This window comes from Ooceraea biroi, chromosome 12 (assembly GCF_003672135.1).
Source record: "Ooceraea biroi isolate clonal line C1 chromosome 12, Obir_v5.4, whole genome shotgun sequence".
NCBI classification, from domain to species: Eukaryota; Metazoa; Arthropoda; class Insecta; order Hymenoptera; family Formicidae; genus Ooceraea; species Ooceraea biroi.
The window spans coordinates 1,457,137-1,472,793 of NC_039517.1; the positions used below are offsets into that span (position 1 = coordinate 1,457,137).

At 50.1% G+C, this 15,657-nt stretch overlaps 1 protein-coding gene across 1 annotated transcript; it reads right to left on the minus strand.

Annotated features, from left to right (window-relative positions):
* Window positions 1–1,418: 1,418 nt before the first annotated feature.
* Window positions 1,419–15,156, minus strand: LOC105278805 (F-box only protein 11). Its single transcript, XM_011338169.3, has 8 exons — window positions 15,002–15,156; window positions 11,173–11,490; window positions 10,012–10,833; window positions 8,821–9,673; window positions 8,458–8,678; window positions 7,818–8,036; window positions 7,498–7,705; window positions 1,419–7,368 (listed from the first exon to the last, which is right to left on the minus strand). The coding sequence occupies exons 1-8, from the start codon at window positions 15,096–15,098 to the stop codon at window positions 7,239–7,241; spliced, it is 2,868 nt and encodes a 955-aa protein (XP_011336471.1). The 5' UTR covers window positions 15,099–15,156; the 3' UTR covers window positions 1,419–7,238.
* Between the last annotated feature and the right edge of the window lie 501 nt (window positions 15,157–15,657).

Sequence of the window (15,657 nt, forward strand, 5' to 3'; positions counted from 1 at the left end):
GCGTCGGCCCTTAAGTGACTTTTTAAGCGTTTTTAGGGGACTTTTTAAGAGCGACGTTAAATGACTCTTTACGTGCAATTAACGTATACGACGACTTTTTATGACGGTCATTGTGTATCGATTCGACGTACGAGACGCGATGCAGAAACGTTTGACATTACGTTGACGTGACGGTGACGTTACGTTTATAGCTCGTACAATCGGTCTTTACACCGCTCCGACCGTCGCATGCGACTTTATTACGCGGCACTTCTGCATAACAGTTACAATTCCTTGCGCATACGTACGCTAAAACCTCATTTGCTATAAGGCGATTTACCATTACACGAAATCGTAATCGAACGGTATCTTTCGTCTCTTCCGCCCCCTTTCTTTCTCCCTCTTTGTCTATCTCTCCTTTACTCTCCTCCCTCACGCAACCCTCATCCGAAGTTCACTTTCAATCCAATGCGATCGTGATTCCGTTCCGTCGTTATCGGGGATTGAAACCGGCGTAACTCCGACGAGGAGCCCGATTTCCGACGAATCGCCGCCGAAACGTAAAAATAGAGCTCACAGCGTTCCCGGGCCGTTCGCGGAAGGGGAGGAAACGCGGGTAATATTTTCGCGCACCCCTTGTCGATACTCGATCTCTCGCAGAGATTCCGCGAGTTCCGCGAGGGGAAAAAAGCTCGTGCGCTTTTTTTTCACCGCGATGAACTCAAACGACGAGGAAACGATTGTCGTTGCCGGGATGTCTACCGCGGGATCTACCCCCGCGATTGTATCGCGCATTTTCCCCCGTGCCCGTTGTCGCCGCTTCGGGTGGCGTGCGCGATACGCCTGAAACGTGTAAACGCGCGCGAGCTTGATAGATAAAATGATAAAGGCGCAATGCGCCGTTTCTTATTGTCGGTTCTGTGGCATTACGTGCGACGCGATAATTTAGATATTCCGCGCGCGGGGACCGGCGCGGCACCGCGACGCCGTAATCAGTCGCCGGACTCTAATACAATCTTCTGTCGTTAACGCGTGTTACTTAAAGCGCTGAGTAATTATTACGTACCGAGATCGCAATCTTAAGCGAATAATCACGACACGGAGAGAAAGCGCGCGCGAGAGAGAGAGAGAGTGCGTTTTCCTTTCCTCTTTCCCTTTGCAATCATGCCGTTAAGCGTCACGCTTCCCGATCCGCTCGACCGGAAGGTCCGTTTTGCATCTAGAACAATTATTTGGTAATACAATTTGGTTTACTAAAGCGGAAGAATAAAAATCTACGGCGGATCTACGACTGCCTGCTTTTCTCCTTTCTCTCTCTCTCTCTCTCTCTTTCTCCTCTCCGAAGAAGCGAACGGAAGAACCGTGTCCCGGCGAAACGAAAAAAAAAGAACACATGAATCGACGTGACACACGCATAATAAAGGATAAAAAAATAAAGATTATAATCGACAATAATATATATATATTTTTTTATATAATAGTGCAATCAGTACGCGGAGCACGGACGGGCGCGCTCGTCCGCGCACACGCGCACGCCCGCGCGCGCCACGTGCACACATATATAATTATATATTTATGTATAATGATCAAGTTTTTAATATTTACATCATATACGTACTGGTATCGGTTGCAGTTTCGCGGATCCGTGTGTGTGCTTGCACGACAACGCTCGGTGTGTCTCGTGTGTATGTGTATGTATGTGTGTGAGTGTGTGCTCTTAAAGCTACCTAGCTTCTTCCGTTACCGCACCGGGGCTATGGCAACTAACGTGATAATGGCAAGTACCTGCTGAAATCCGGAGGGAGGAGGAGGGGGTGGGATGACGTCGACGTCGATGGACGTTACTGGAATCCACGGAGAGGAGCGATCGAGGATCCAATCGGGGACTGAAGCTTGTGAAGGGATCTGACGGCCGGTTTTCCTACTCGCTTCGATGCGATCAAACGCAACTGAACTGAAGAACGATCCCTCCTTGCGCTCGTTCTTCTCTTTCCGCGGAAAAGCCGGTGAAACGCGGAGCGACTCTGCGCGACCGAGTCTGCTGCCTGATTGACATGAACACACATAATTCAGTTAATAATGCGATCATATAAGACGACGTTGATGACGTCGAGAATTGAATGTTTCAGGGACGATCATCAGCGCGAATGATCTGCCCGTGGAACATTTTCCAGCGTTCGAGATACGTGCATCAGCATTTTTCATGATGATGTTTTCATAATGACGATTAAATTGAACATTGGACAAGGCTCATCCGATCATCCGAACGCCGAGTCCCCGTCGATCATTATATAAAATGTTCAATGAGAAACGCGAGATGTATATAATAATAAATAAAACATAAATATAGCAACAAAACAAACAGAACATTTTATAACATATATATAATGTTATATATATGCTTATAGATATAAATTAAAAATTTATGCCCTTTTGTGCGTCCAAGTATCGATCGCCGGAGGGGGGACGACGTACCAGCCAGCGTCCGGATAATCGGCCGTGCCGCGTCGGTTCGAGTTGCGCTAATTGCGAGTGATCCGATTAAGAGCTCGACAATCCGGCACGCGTAATCAACGCGCGATCGCGGCATCGTGCTGCGACCCTGCTGTCCGCTACATTCCCTGCTACACGACCGGAAGAGCACGCATACTGCTGTTCGCGAGAATGTCGCTCGCGCTTTACCTTCGCTCTGCCCCCTCGCCTCTCTTTCATCAAGGAAAGCTCGCTCGTTCACGTTCCTGAAGCCTCATCTCGCGGGCGTGAAGCGATTTCGATGATCGCCCTGACGGGCGAGCGGAGCCTTTTGTTTAACGTCAGTCTCGAGAACGACAAACAGAACGGCGGCCGGGGATGGGGCTGCTACATTGATCGAGCTTCATCCCTAACGCATTCAACAACAAGGAGAAACGGAAACACGGGATCGCGAATACGCAGCCGAACACGAGAGTCTCGCGACCCATTGTGTCGCGCCGGGGTCCTTTGTGCGGGAAAGCCTACACATTTCTACCCTCATCTCCCGCGTCTGCCAGCGCGTGCCGCCCTACACGCCTTCTCTCTTTCTCCCTTCTCTCTCCCTTTCTCTCCGAGTTTCAGGTCACGCGAAGGGTTGCGAGCGCCGTGGAGGCGCGTACGCTCGAGCGGAAGCGGAGGCGACGGTCTCGGGGTGCTGCTATTACGGGGTCCACGAATCGCTGCTCTCTCGGTTCGCATACACAGCTGTTGCGCACGCGAAAAGAAGAAAACAAAAGAAGAAGAAAGGAGAAGACAACGTATTCGAGACATTACTCAACATACACACTTGAAACGGGGGAAGAGAATGGCGCCGACACGCCGGGATCTGTCACTGTCGCGGCGAGTTCGTTGGTCATTGTACGAACAGCGGGAAGACCCGTCCAGAGAACGAGGCTCGCTCTGCCACCGAGGGTTCTCTTGGAATTTGCAAATTATCTCGTTGTAATGATAAATTGACTGCTGTGTGTGTGTGTGTGTGTGTGTGTCTCGGTCGGTCTGTGTGTGTGTCACGTGTGACGTCCCCCAAGTGTCTTAGAAAATCATACTAGGGTCGCTCGCAAAAGCTACCTGCTTCAGTAGTACGCAAAGCCGTCACTCTATTACTTTGATCGTGAATTCACGAGTCTCTCGGCAGACTTTTTCTGACTTTTCCAGAAGCAGACAACAATACGAAAGATTTTCAAGACTCTCAGATCAGCGAATTGTTGTTGTTCGTTCTTACAGAGAAATGCGCCGGGAATGTCAACAAAAAGATTTTGTCGAATAAGTAATGGAGAACGATCAATGTGAAAGATTCGAGACGCTTGCTTGCAGATCATCATCGAGCGAGCAGTAGCAGCGACAGTTTTGAGAATTGCCGCGACATTGCGTCGTGCTGGCGAGATTCTTTTCCTCGGCGTACGCGAGGTGGTGAGAAACGCTCGCGCGCGCGACGATGATGAATCTTCCCTTCCGAGGGCTTCGTTGCGGGACTTCCATTTTTCCAGAAGAAAAATGACGTGTGCGCGAAACTCTTCCTTTTTTTCCGGTCACAATCGCGATAAGGGAGAACAACGCATTCACAGTCGCGGGCCTCCGTGCACACGTGTCGCATACAAGACAGACTGCCGCGAGTCGCGGAAATCGTTCGAAATTAAATTAATGTAATTTACAAATGATTGACGCGAGCGAATTATAATGTTCTAATTATAATTACGATTACGCATCCGCGTTTGTATTCGACGACGAGGGACAACGAGAGGCAACAGACGGAAGAGAAGAGTCACGTTCGCGTTCCTCCCGCAGCGTCGCACACGAAGAGGGATCCACAGAAGCCCGTTCATCGGAGAAACAAACGTCGACGAACGAGGTAACGGACCATCGCACGGCGCATCGTCGGCGAGAGGAACCTGAAGGATCCGACGCGTCTTATCGATCGGTTCCTTTCTCGCCTCGAAAGGATCTGATGCAGCGTGCGCGCGTGAAAAATGCCTTTCTCGCCTGAATATCAATCGATATTGAATATCATCTTGCACAATATCTCCCCCTGTCTAGTCGCTCGTGTGCGTCGTCACGCACGATTTTCGCTGCGATACGCACAAGGACGACGTATACTGTATCAGAATTGGCGAACACAAAAGGCACCTTTTCATCCGGCGCAGCGCCGAGTGCGACGCACAAAGGACAACGCGTGCGGTACAGTGGTACGTACGATAACGAATCGCTCGCTCGCTCGCCGAAACTCTCTCTCTCGGCACGAAATTCGCAACAGTGATTCGCGTCACGACAATACACACACGTTCGCCACTTCTCCTTCCCTACTTATCTGTATATTTGCGTATGGACCGCTTGCGTAAATAAAGCTTGATCTCGGTCTAAAATTATATCGCTAATAGGCGCTTCCTTGTTCTCGCACGGGAGCGCGCGTCGCTCCCGGGAAAATTACAATTACAACATTAATGCGATTAGACTCCTGCCCTTCTTTTTATCCTCCTTTTCCTCCACCCCTCTTTTTCTCTCTCTCTCTCTCTCGCTCGCTTTCTTTCTTCTTTTTATCCACTAACGTAATAATTAAAAAAATCGGATTACTCTGAAAAATTCGAGATTACTTTTAAAAACTGTTCCTCGGACAGTACGTTTTTTTTTACGTTTTCCTTTTCCGCTCATCAACTCCTCCTCCTCCTCCTCCCCTTCTCTCCGTCTCACTGGTATTACACCCCGTCGTAGTGTGTCCCACGTGCGCGCACTCCTCCCATTTCTCCGCACCACCCTTCACCGCACTCTTCGACGTTAATTTAACTTTGAACATTTACCCCCCCTCTCTCTTTCTCGTCCACTTATTATGCACTTCGCCCGTAAGAGGGAAGAGAGGCGACATTTTTTAGGACCATCACGTGTTTCACCAGCGATTATTAAATGGAAACCGTTGCGCGTTACGAATTACGAGGTACGTTCAAGTCGAAAAATTAGCAGAGGCTCCATCTTCATTTTGATTATGTCACCTGTGTATGCGTACGTCTCCGTGTGTGTGTGTGTGTATGAGTTTCGTATATCACATATTTTAGACATTCGTGCCGCGGATGCGTCTTCGCGGATCCTCGCGTTCTGGATTCCCCGTCGCTTCCTCGTCCCTCTTCCCCTGCCTCGCCTTCGTCCTTCTCACGTTTCGCCTCCGCCGTGCGTACCGCACGGATTCGATGAGTAGTCTCCATCGACGAACATTGCACACAGTTGTGTCGGTACGTTGACGTTGACGATGATATTCCATGGGTGCCGTCGGTCCTTCCTTCTTCTCTTCCTGTTCTCTCTCTGGTCGCACGGATGTGATTCAGCGTTCCCGATCACGACGCGCGCACGCTTTCGTAGCGTCTTTTCTTTTCTTTTTTTTTACACATCGTAGTCCATTCCCTTTATTAACTGTCGAGTGCAAATTTTTTATTCCTATATTTTATATATATATATATATATATATATATATATACGATGTATGTATATCGTTATCTTATCGAGATGTTGATGCTTCTGCTCGGGAAAGTAGGTAATATATAGTCTCAATGTCGCTACTCGCTCTCCGCGCTCGATTTACACAATTTACATATATCCCGGACACGCGCGCCGCCGCTTCGCACGAACGGCGTGAGCCCAACGCTCGCGTTCCTCCTGTCTGCACGTTCACCGCGGCGTTTCGTTAGTCCTCAAATAGTTCATTAGAGCATGTTACGAGGCGTATCAAGTATCCTTATTATGGCGTATACACACGTTGCTGCCCTCTCCTCTCCTCCCTTCCTCTCTCTCTCCTCCCTCCGTTCTCTTCTGGTTTTTTTACACGAATGCACTTCACTTTTTTACGCGCAAAGATTCTTTAATACTTCTTTTTTTTCTTTCGTTTTTCTTTCGCAGAGAACTTCGATAAAAAGGACTACGTGAAAAGTTCAATTTTTTTCTCCTCCTCCTTTACGATTAGCCTAGCGCTCCCTCCTCCCTCCCTCCCTCGTTTACACATTTAAATTAATTAATTTGATATACCTAATATTATACTGCGTTTTACATATGAGGGTTTCATCTCGTTACTTTATTACTACCATCTCTCTTGGCGTTTTTTTCATGCGCCGAGTTCGTCATTAGCTTCGACCGAGATGGAGAGATCTACAATTAGCTTCCCCCCCTTGATAAATTTTCAACAAGAATTAAACAAGAAAAAAAGTTAACAATATTCGCAATAAAATTCGAAATACGATCGAGATCAGTTTTCGCGTCAGTTTTGCGTGTCGACAGGGAGAATTATTCACCCATCATTCGCCAATCATCGGTGGATGAATGACACGCGCGTGAAAATATAGCAAACTATTTTCTTTCTAATGTGTACGTAAAACGTAAGAATTTTCGTTACCGAACACAACGAATCATCAGAAGCAGAAATTCGTTAAATGAGGGAAAAAACACGTACAACACGCGGGAGATGAATACGCAGCAAGAAATCATGATCTCGACGAGAAAAATAAACGGGCGGTACATTGCGCAACACACGTAATGCAACGATAATGATGATACGTCAACAACAGTCAATGGTTACACGGCCCCGGGGAAAACAACGGACAGTTTCCTCGAGTAACCGCAAAATAATCAACAATCGCGAGTATGGACTCGCGAGGATTCTCGAGAATCCTAATGAAGAACTCGGCGGCTTACGACGTGCGTGCGCTCGCGATAGTTACTTGGACTTACGGCTCTAACATCGTTTGATTGTTTAAATTAGTTTACGTTAGTTCCTAGTTAACCATAAGTGTATGCGATTCCATAGGAGCCGCGCTGTCGTATAAAGTGTCCGTGTCCTGCGTAGGCTCGCCTTGCAGCTGGCATTGGTTACTCAACGTGCCAGCACCGCAGTCGCAGAAGAATCTGAAAGCATGCGAGACACACGTGCGTTACACATCGTTTGGCCGACGATTACGCAATGATCGGCGCCGCGCCGCGCGTCACGTAGAAGCTGATAAAGCTGATAGAACGAGAAACCCGCTGCTCACTCACCGATCGTGTCTGATGAACTCGACGTCGTGACCGGCGTGGCAGGTCTTTATGCAGTTGACGCATATCGCGTTGCGGTCTGTCGTGTTGCACGTCTGACAGCGATAGAAGTCGTGCATGGGAAAGGAGGTGTACGACGATATCTTATAGAGGCACTGGCCATTCCCCACTGCCTTCTCCACCGCGTCTTGGTTGTTGAAGATTTTATTGCCTGAAAGCGCGCGCGACACACGCGTAATTCGTCAGGCTCATCTTCATCGAGAGAAAGTACTTGCGGAAGAAGTTTGTCCGGTGGAAATACCGGCCGGAAACGAGACGCTTACCTCTAGTGGTCGGCTGGACGCCGCTGGCTAGACAGAGCCCGCCGAACCGATTGTTGAATATCTGATTGTACTCTAACGTGGCAGTGGCGTTGTTGGTGATCTCGACACCGGCAGCCAGCCCGTCGAAGATCCGGTTTCTCCTCAGGATCGGCTGCGACTGCGTCGAGATTAGCACACCCGCTTGCGCATTGCGAAATATGTCGTTCTCTTCCAGAACACCTGCGACCGAAACGTGCCAGCGTTATTAGCGATTCGCCATGATGATATATTCGGAAGGCAATCTGACAGAAAGATTTTGTTAATCTTCATTTCTCACCGTCAGAGAATGAAAAGAGAATAGATGGAAGCTATAGTCTTCGTACTAGCAGCGTCGCGTTTAATTATTCACGATATATTTCACTTTGCAGCGATTGTCGTCGCGACTCGACGTAGATAATTTATCTCCAGCATCCGCGATTAAAGCGAATCGCTTGAAGCGATATAATTTTGAGTTCATGCATTCGATAATTGGAATTTCTGAATCTATTCAGGTTCAATAAAAAGTGACCGTTTAAGACTCGAGGAAGTAAATTCTTGAGAATTGTCGTCGCACGATTCGCGCATCGGACGCACGCGAGCGGAAGTCGAGCTGATACGTTACCTTTGCCACCGTTAAATATACAGATACCGCCGTCTCGTCCGTCGAAGATCTTATTTCTCTTGAGAGTCGGGTTGCTGTCGGTCTTGATCCAGACTCCCGCCATGGCGTTGTCGAAGATCTCGTTCTGCTCGAGTAAGCCCAAGCCGCTATTGTACACGAGTACGCCTCCGTTCTGCCCGCCCCATATCTTGTTGCCACGTATCACCGGATTGCTGCCGGTCCTAGATTCGACATGAGAAGGGAAACGGCGTTTCAGGCGCGTCTCGTCAATCGCTCGCGCTTGCACGGAAGCGGGAAGTAAGAATTATAATTATAATGTAAAATAAAAATAAAGTTATTATTATTATTGTTATTATTAATTACCTTATTTGTACTCCCGAGTATAAATGATTGAAGATATCATTGTCCTCCAACTTGCCGTGGCCGTTGTCATAGAAATACACGCCGACCTGTTTGCCACTATGAATCCGGTTTCTCCTGAGCACCGGCGTCGAACCCGTCGTGATCCAAACACCCGCGAGAGTATTTGCATAGACCTCGTTCTCCTCGATCAAGCCCTGGCCCTTCTCGTGAACGTAAATGCCGCCGTGCTGGCCGTGGTGTATCTTGTTGTGCCGCACTATCGGGTCAGAGTTTGTTCTAATTTGTATACCGGCCAACGCATTACCGTAAATATTATTGTGCTCGATCAGGCCGCGGCCCTCGCCGAATATATACACGCCGCCCTGGTGGCCGTTGTATATCTCGTTTCGACGTATCGTCGGATTCGAGTTCGACGTGATCCACACGCCGGCAAAGTTATTCGAGTGTATCTTGTTGTCAATGAACTGCCCGAGACCGTTCTCGTGAACGTAGATGCCGCCCGTCTGGCCGTGGTGTATCTCGCAGTGCACGACGGTGGGATTTGCGCCAGCCTTCACCTCGAAGCCGGCTATGCGATTGTTGTGGATGTCGTTCGCCTCGAAGTAGCCCAGCCCGTTGTCGAATGTGAAGATCCCGACGTCACGCCCGTGGTGAATGTGATTCCGTCGCATGATCGGGTTCGCGTAGTTCTTCACCCAGATGCCGGCCAGAGCGTTGCGCGAAATTTCGTTGTCCTCGTAGGTGCCCTGAGCGTAGTCGGTGACATACAGACCGACGTTCTCGCAGTCCGATATGTCGCAGTTCTTCACCAGTGGATTCGCACCCACGCCGGAGACACACACCGCAGCGCCGACTGAAAAGTAAAGATCAACGTCAGTACAATTTCTCTCCAATAAACCCTCGTTAAGCTGAATTCCGTCGAAATTTATTCGATTTAAAATTTCTAATTTTTAAATTTATTCGATTCAAAATTTCTACTTTTTACATTTATTCGATTTAAAATTTCTAATTTTTAAATTAATTCGATTCAAAATTTCTAAGTTTTAAATTTATTCGATTCAAAATTTTTAGTTTTTAAATTTATTCGATTAAAAATTTCCATCAACATTAATCACAAAGCTCTACCTACATTCGAGATTCTTCATTTGAACTGAACTGAAATATCTGCGCTTGTTACGAGCATCGACTCACCAACGCTAGAACTTCTGATGATACAGTGATCAACGGTGGGACTGCAATTCTCGCCAACTTCTAGGCAGTAGTGCTTGTGATGAGGCACAGTGCTGGTCACGTCGGGCGTGAACTTCAACGTGAGATGCCCGGCGTACGCACGTTTCGCCCCTTCGACAAACATTACCGTCGACTCGCTTTCCCGTTCCAGGATGACCGACTCCGCGACGTTGCCCGGCGCTGCACCAATCAACGCCACGTCGCTGTCGATCACGAGGAATTCACCTCTGTACGTTCCAGCGTGCAGAAACACTAGATGCTGCGTCGTCGTGTCTTCACCATTCGTCTGCGAGTTGCTGTTGCAACAACCCTGGCCTCCTGGAGCCGCGCTGCTTCCGCTCGTATTCCCGCTCGTAGTGGATGTGCTGCTGCTGCTGTTGTTGTTGCTCCTGTACTCGTCGACGTAGTCGAGCGCCCCCTGAACCGTGTTGAAGTACGGCAGATTGCGACCCTTAAACTTGAGGTCCTGGAAGCCGGGCCGCACGTGCACGCCCCTGTACAGCTGCCTGAAGCTCTCCTTCCATGGATTCGGGTACTCGGACTCGTCCGGCGACACGAACTCGAATTTACACGGAGCTGGGTTAAACAGCGGCAGATCGTACTCGTAGACCTGCTGGTACAGTGATTTCCACAGCTCCGTGTCATTCGCGATCGCCTGGAAACGCTTGCACACCTGCGACACTCGGCAAAGGTCCTGCTCCATGAGATAGTTGAATATCGTGAGCAGCACCTCATCCGGTAGCTCATACTGAAGATAATGCGCTGCTGTGTTTGTGTTTATACCTGCCACGAAATCAGAAATCAGAATTAGACGAGTTACAAAGGGAATTTTCGAAAAGAAAAGAAAAGAAAAAATTAATGAAATAAAGATTCGCGTCTCGAAGGAAGGAAATTGCAACGGTACCTTTAGAAGTACGAGGACTCTAAAGCTAAAGTCTCCGTTGCTCAAAGATTTCGTCTAAGGTTGCATGCTTTTGCGCAATACAGTGACATGATACGTTCGATATGACGATTGCATCATCAAACTGTTCTTTTCAATTTCGGAAAAATATTTGAAATAATTTCTGGCAAGACCGATCGATTAGTTAAAGATTAGTCTGAGAGCATCAGTGGAGACGATACCGTCGGTGGACAGCGAACACGTTCGCCTTGGTCGTTTCCTCGCTGGCAGCGACGATGAACCAAAAGTGGCCGCGATGCTACTTCCGCCCGATGGTGGCAGAGCTGAGCTGGTACCAGGTGCAGGATCCGGATGAGGTGGACTTTTGCGTCTAAGATCGTACGGTGAAGAATGGGACTGCGAGGGGGACGGCGACGGTGCAGCTACTCCGGATACACTAGGGGACGAGCCTCGTCCACCACTTCCTCCGCCTCCACCGCCAACTCCACCGCCCGGAAGGATCTGATTGGACGTTGGACATGGCAAATCGCATGGCTCGGCTGACAAAGAGACGTACAAAACACCGTCATTAAAGGACCTGAAGCTTGGGCAGGCAGGTCAAAAGTTTCCAAAATATTTCTTTAAAAGGCAAGTCACACATTCAAGAAAGTGAATGAGCAGAAAAAGAGGGAGAAAGAGAGAGAGAGAATACCGTGTTGTCATCTTCTGCGTGTTTCAGCATAAACTTGTGCGTTCAACGTTTTATGGTGGCAAGCGACGTTCGTTTGTGTGAAAACCGCCATGGCTCTCGCTACCTGCCGCATAATTTGCGGCAAATTAGAGACATTTGCACGGTGACACGGGGCGGCCGGCCCCGGTCTTTTACAAATGATGCCGACGCATGATAATGTCGCAAGCCCCCGCGCTTGCCAGGAACTCGGTAATGAACCGTGTCGTAATTATCCCGGATCCCGGTGTAATTGTCGGCATTACGCGAATCCAATTGCGCTGCCGATATCGCGGCGAACGGAAGGAGCGAGCGAGAAGCTGAAGGGTGCGAAATGCAAAACGGATTCAAACGAACGAAAACGCCGCGCGCCGCGTTCCTCTCGCGGCCGCACCGTCTTTCGTGCGGGGAACGCGTTATCGGAGTGCACAATGCGCACGAGATTATCAGCTAATCTCCTCCGACCGGCGAACCGGCGATTATCGCCGGACGAAAATTCACGTTGCATATCAAAGTACGAGTCGACGGAAAAGGAGGAGATACCGCACGACGCGCGGTCCGGGGTCCGGCGCGTTCACGCGTCCCTCCGTTCACTATCAAATCATTATCGTGTGACGAACACTGACACAGGCGATCGTCACGCGCTCGGTTCCACTCCGCTCCGTAAACAGCGCCTTGAATCGTTTCACTTTCTAGTCGGTAACACACGGGGGTACATGCACGCACGCGTGCATGGGGGGGGGGGGCGGCAGGAGGTGCTCCGCTCGTGGAAACCGACGAAATGCACGGGCATCCCGTGGCCGGGGATACTCTCGATCACGTTTTCGGGTCGCACCGCTCAGGGGATCCTCCGCGCGAAAGTGGAGCACCGCTAAATCATCACGCGAAACGCACTGGTAGCGCCGATACCGCGTAACAGACGCCAGCCTCTCCTTTCCTCCTTCTCTCTCTCTCTCTCTCTCTCTATCTCTCTTTCTTTCCTCAAAAGTACATCCGTGCTCTGTAACAAATACTTCATTTAGCATTTCTAAGTATTATGTTTAACAGTAGCATTAATAAAATTAATGTAATTACGTTAATTTTATTAATGTAATGTGTTTTACATTTCTGCGTAAAATCACTTGCGGCACACTCGAGTTCGATGAATGGTTGCATGCATTATTTGTGGTAATGTAATTCTCCATTTCTCGGATTTCATCAACAACAGGAAGAACTTAAATATCGATTTCCATAAATGCGATTCTCAAGACTGCTCGTTCACTCGTCCCTCTCATTCTCTCTCTCTCGCACTCTCTTTCTTTCTCGTTCTGCCGCCGTCTTTCCCCTTACTTCATCCCTCTCTCTCTTTCTTTCTTTCACTCTCCACTTCTCTCCGTCTCGCTCGGACCGCTGGAAAATTCGGCACTCGATCGACATGTACGCGGAGTCGCGCCGGAGTGCGTTCCAGCTGGATCGCTGACACGATTCGGAATCGAGAAGAAAGGGGAGAAAGAGGGAGAGAGAAAGGACGAGAAAAAGGAAAGAAAGAAGTACACGGTGGAGGACGGAAGGGGAAGGCGACTCTGGAGCCAACATTCCTACGGATTGATCGCGGAGCGGAGATCGCGATCGATACACGACGACGTGTATACGGATGCGTACCGTCCATACCATGAGACGCACAAAGGTTTTTCGAAGCGAGCGCGATGGTCCCTGCGCTATGATACAATATTATATTACAATAAAGATCACGTTCCCTTAATATATTATACTATCATCGAAGGGGGGAGGGTCATTCAACCCTTGTCACGTTATAGTTTCGAAACTCGATTCTGCATTATGCATGCATGCATCGTCATAACAGGCGTCACTGTTGACTCGATTCTCTTCTCCATCAGGAAAAACGTAGCAGATCTTCAAAATTCCATTAATCTGATTTTGTAATCTGTAATTGAATCGTTTTGGCTGCCCATTGGTGTTTGACAAATGGAACAAATGTAGTTTGGGGCTCAATAACGAGCAAGATTAGCGAGATGACAGATTGCAGGCTTGATACTTGCATCAGAAGGACCAGAAGAGTCATCCGACGTTAATCGTGATTGACTGAGCTGTTTTTTTACTCGATTTTCTGCAGTCACCAATTACAAGGAGACCGAGCCTTCACTCGACAGAGGAATTTCGCTACGGAAAGCCAACGAGTGCACATTCAGCGTAAAGTTATAAAATCAGCCACGCCGAAAGTGGCAGCGAAGCGTGTGCAGCTGGAGAAGTTCAGTGACAGTCCGCGCAAACAGTGCAGAGGATTAATAAAAACCAACTGCATAATCGCCTCACAAGTGGCACGAAATTACAAAATTGTAAGGTACTCTGTTTGCACTACGCATGAATGTGTACTGCCACGATTCTCCTCCGCTGCACGTGCACCTTGTCACAATCGAGCGAGTACTGTGAGTTGCACAGGCAATGATTCTTCGTTACATTGGCATCAGATCGGACCAGAGTAGATACTTAAATCCACACGCTTCTCAAATACATGCCAAAGTTGACACTTCAGTCCACTGAACACACGCTGCCCGATTACACCGATGTGCATTCACTGGCACTTCTTGGATCACTCTCTCTTTCTCCTCGGTCACTCACTTTCCCAAACGAGACGAGAATCCTGAATACAGAGAACCCTGAAAGACACAAGTGTAGAAAGGTGCACAGTACAGAGACACAAAACGTACGCTCAAGGCAGGGCTAACCTCAGGCTCTCCAGGGGACGCATGGGCGCAGCCCAAGCATCCTCTCGAGCGCGCCTGCTCGTCGAGGCTCGCTGTCCAGAGACGCGAAAGGGACAGAGAGTCGCGCGAGGAAGGGCCACGAAGAAAGAAACGGACAAAGGGAAAAAAAGACCTCCGCGCGCCGCATCGAAACGGTCGTCCTCTCTCGCGCGGGGCATCGCGAGCAAACGGAATTCGCCCGCGCATCGGCGAGGTTTTCCGGGACCCCCGCCCCCCCCCCCCCGGAATTCCTCGCGCGAGGGGGCCACGTCGGGGGTACGCTCGGGCGACGTCGACGAGGTAGACGCGCGTAGACCCGAATGCGTCTGCACGCCGCACGCACCGTCGAGAGACAAAGGCCCGACAGCGGGGGACGATGGATGAACCGCACGAATCGCGAGACACCACGACGACGACGAGTTCCTGGACAACGGCGCTCGACGCGGACTCCTCTTTGTCTCCGTCTCTCTCGCTCATTCTCTCTTTCTATATATATATATATATATATATGTAATGCTCTCTCGCTCGCGCTCGCAGTCTCTCCTCGCTCGCTCGATCTCTCTTCGTTGCACTCGCTCGCTCGCTCACTCGCACGCTTACCCGAAGTAGTCCTCGATGGCAAAGGGATCCTGTTTGCGTTTTTCCGTCGCGACCTCCGTACGTAGCTGCGCGACGACGAGAACGACGCGCTCGGCATGTTCGTGTCGTCGGCGGCACTTCTCGGCGGTCGTCCTCGTCTTCGTCGTCCCCGTAGCCGTCGTCGTTCTCGTTCCCCTCCTCCTCCTCCTCCTCCGCCGCCCGCTTCTCCGCCGCCTCCCGCTCCTCCTATTCCGCTCTCGTACGCTGCTATCGGGTCGCGTGTAGCTTCACGGTTACGAGGTACGTGCACGACGTACGGCGGTACCCTCCCCGGCGGTCGGGCGGCCGCCGCTGCGGTGCCGTGGCTGCGAACGCGCGCGCGAAAGTCCGCCGGAGGAAAACCACCTCCGCGGTACTGGCACTACACAATAGCGACTCTACTACCACCATGCATCGGCGGCCATCTTTCTCGCGGCCGACGACGACGACGACGACGGGCAGGTCTCTGCTTGCCGACTGGTGGACCAGAGGGCAGCCGCCAATCGGACGGGCTTACGATCCGCGTGTGCGTGCCGTGCGCTCCGCACACCCCCCGCCCCCCATTCGACCCGTCGCCGACCCTCCTCGCCCGCTGCCCCTGCTACTACCCACTGCCGCCGCCGCCACCACGGGGCTTA

What these genes read in the sequence shown, in the direction of transcription:
- LOC105278805 (XM_011338169.3), bottom strand. Translation starts at nt 15,098, where the DNA reads ATGCCGAGCGCGTCGTTCTCGTCGTCGCGCAGCTACGTACGGAGGTCG. An exon ending in GCCATCGAGGACTACTTCGG is followed by an intron (nt 11,491 to 15,001) that starts GTAAGCGTGCGA and finishes TCTCTTTGTCAG; the next exon opens with CCGAGCCATGCGATTTGCCA. An exon ending in GTGTTCGCTGTCCACCGACG is followed by an intron (nt 10,834 to 11,172) that starts GTATCGTCTCCA and finishes ATTTCGTGGCAG; the next exon opens with GTATAAACACAAACACAGCA.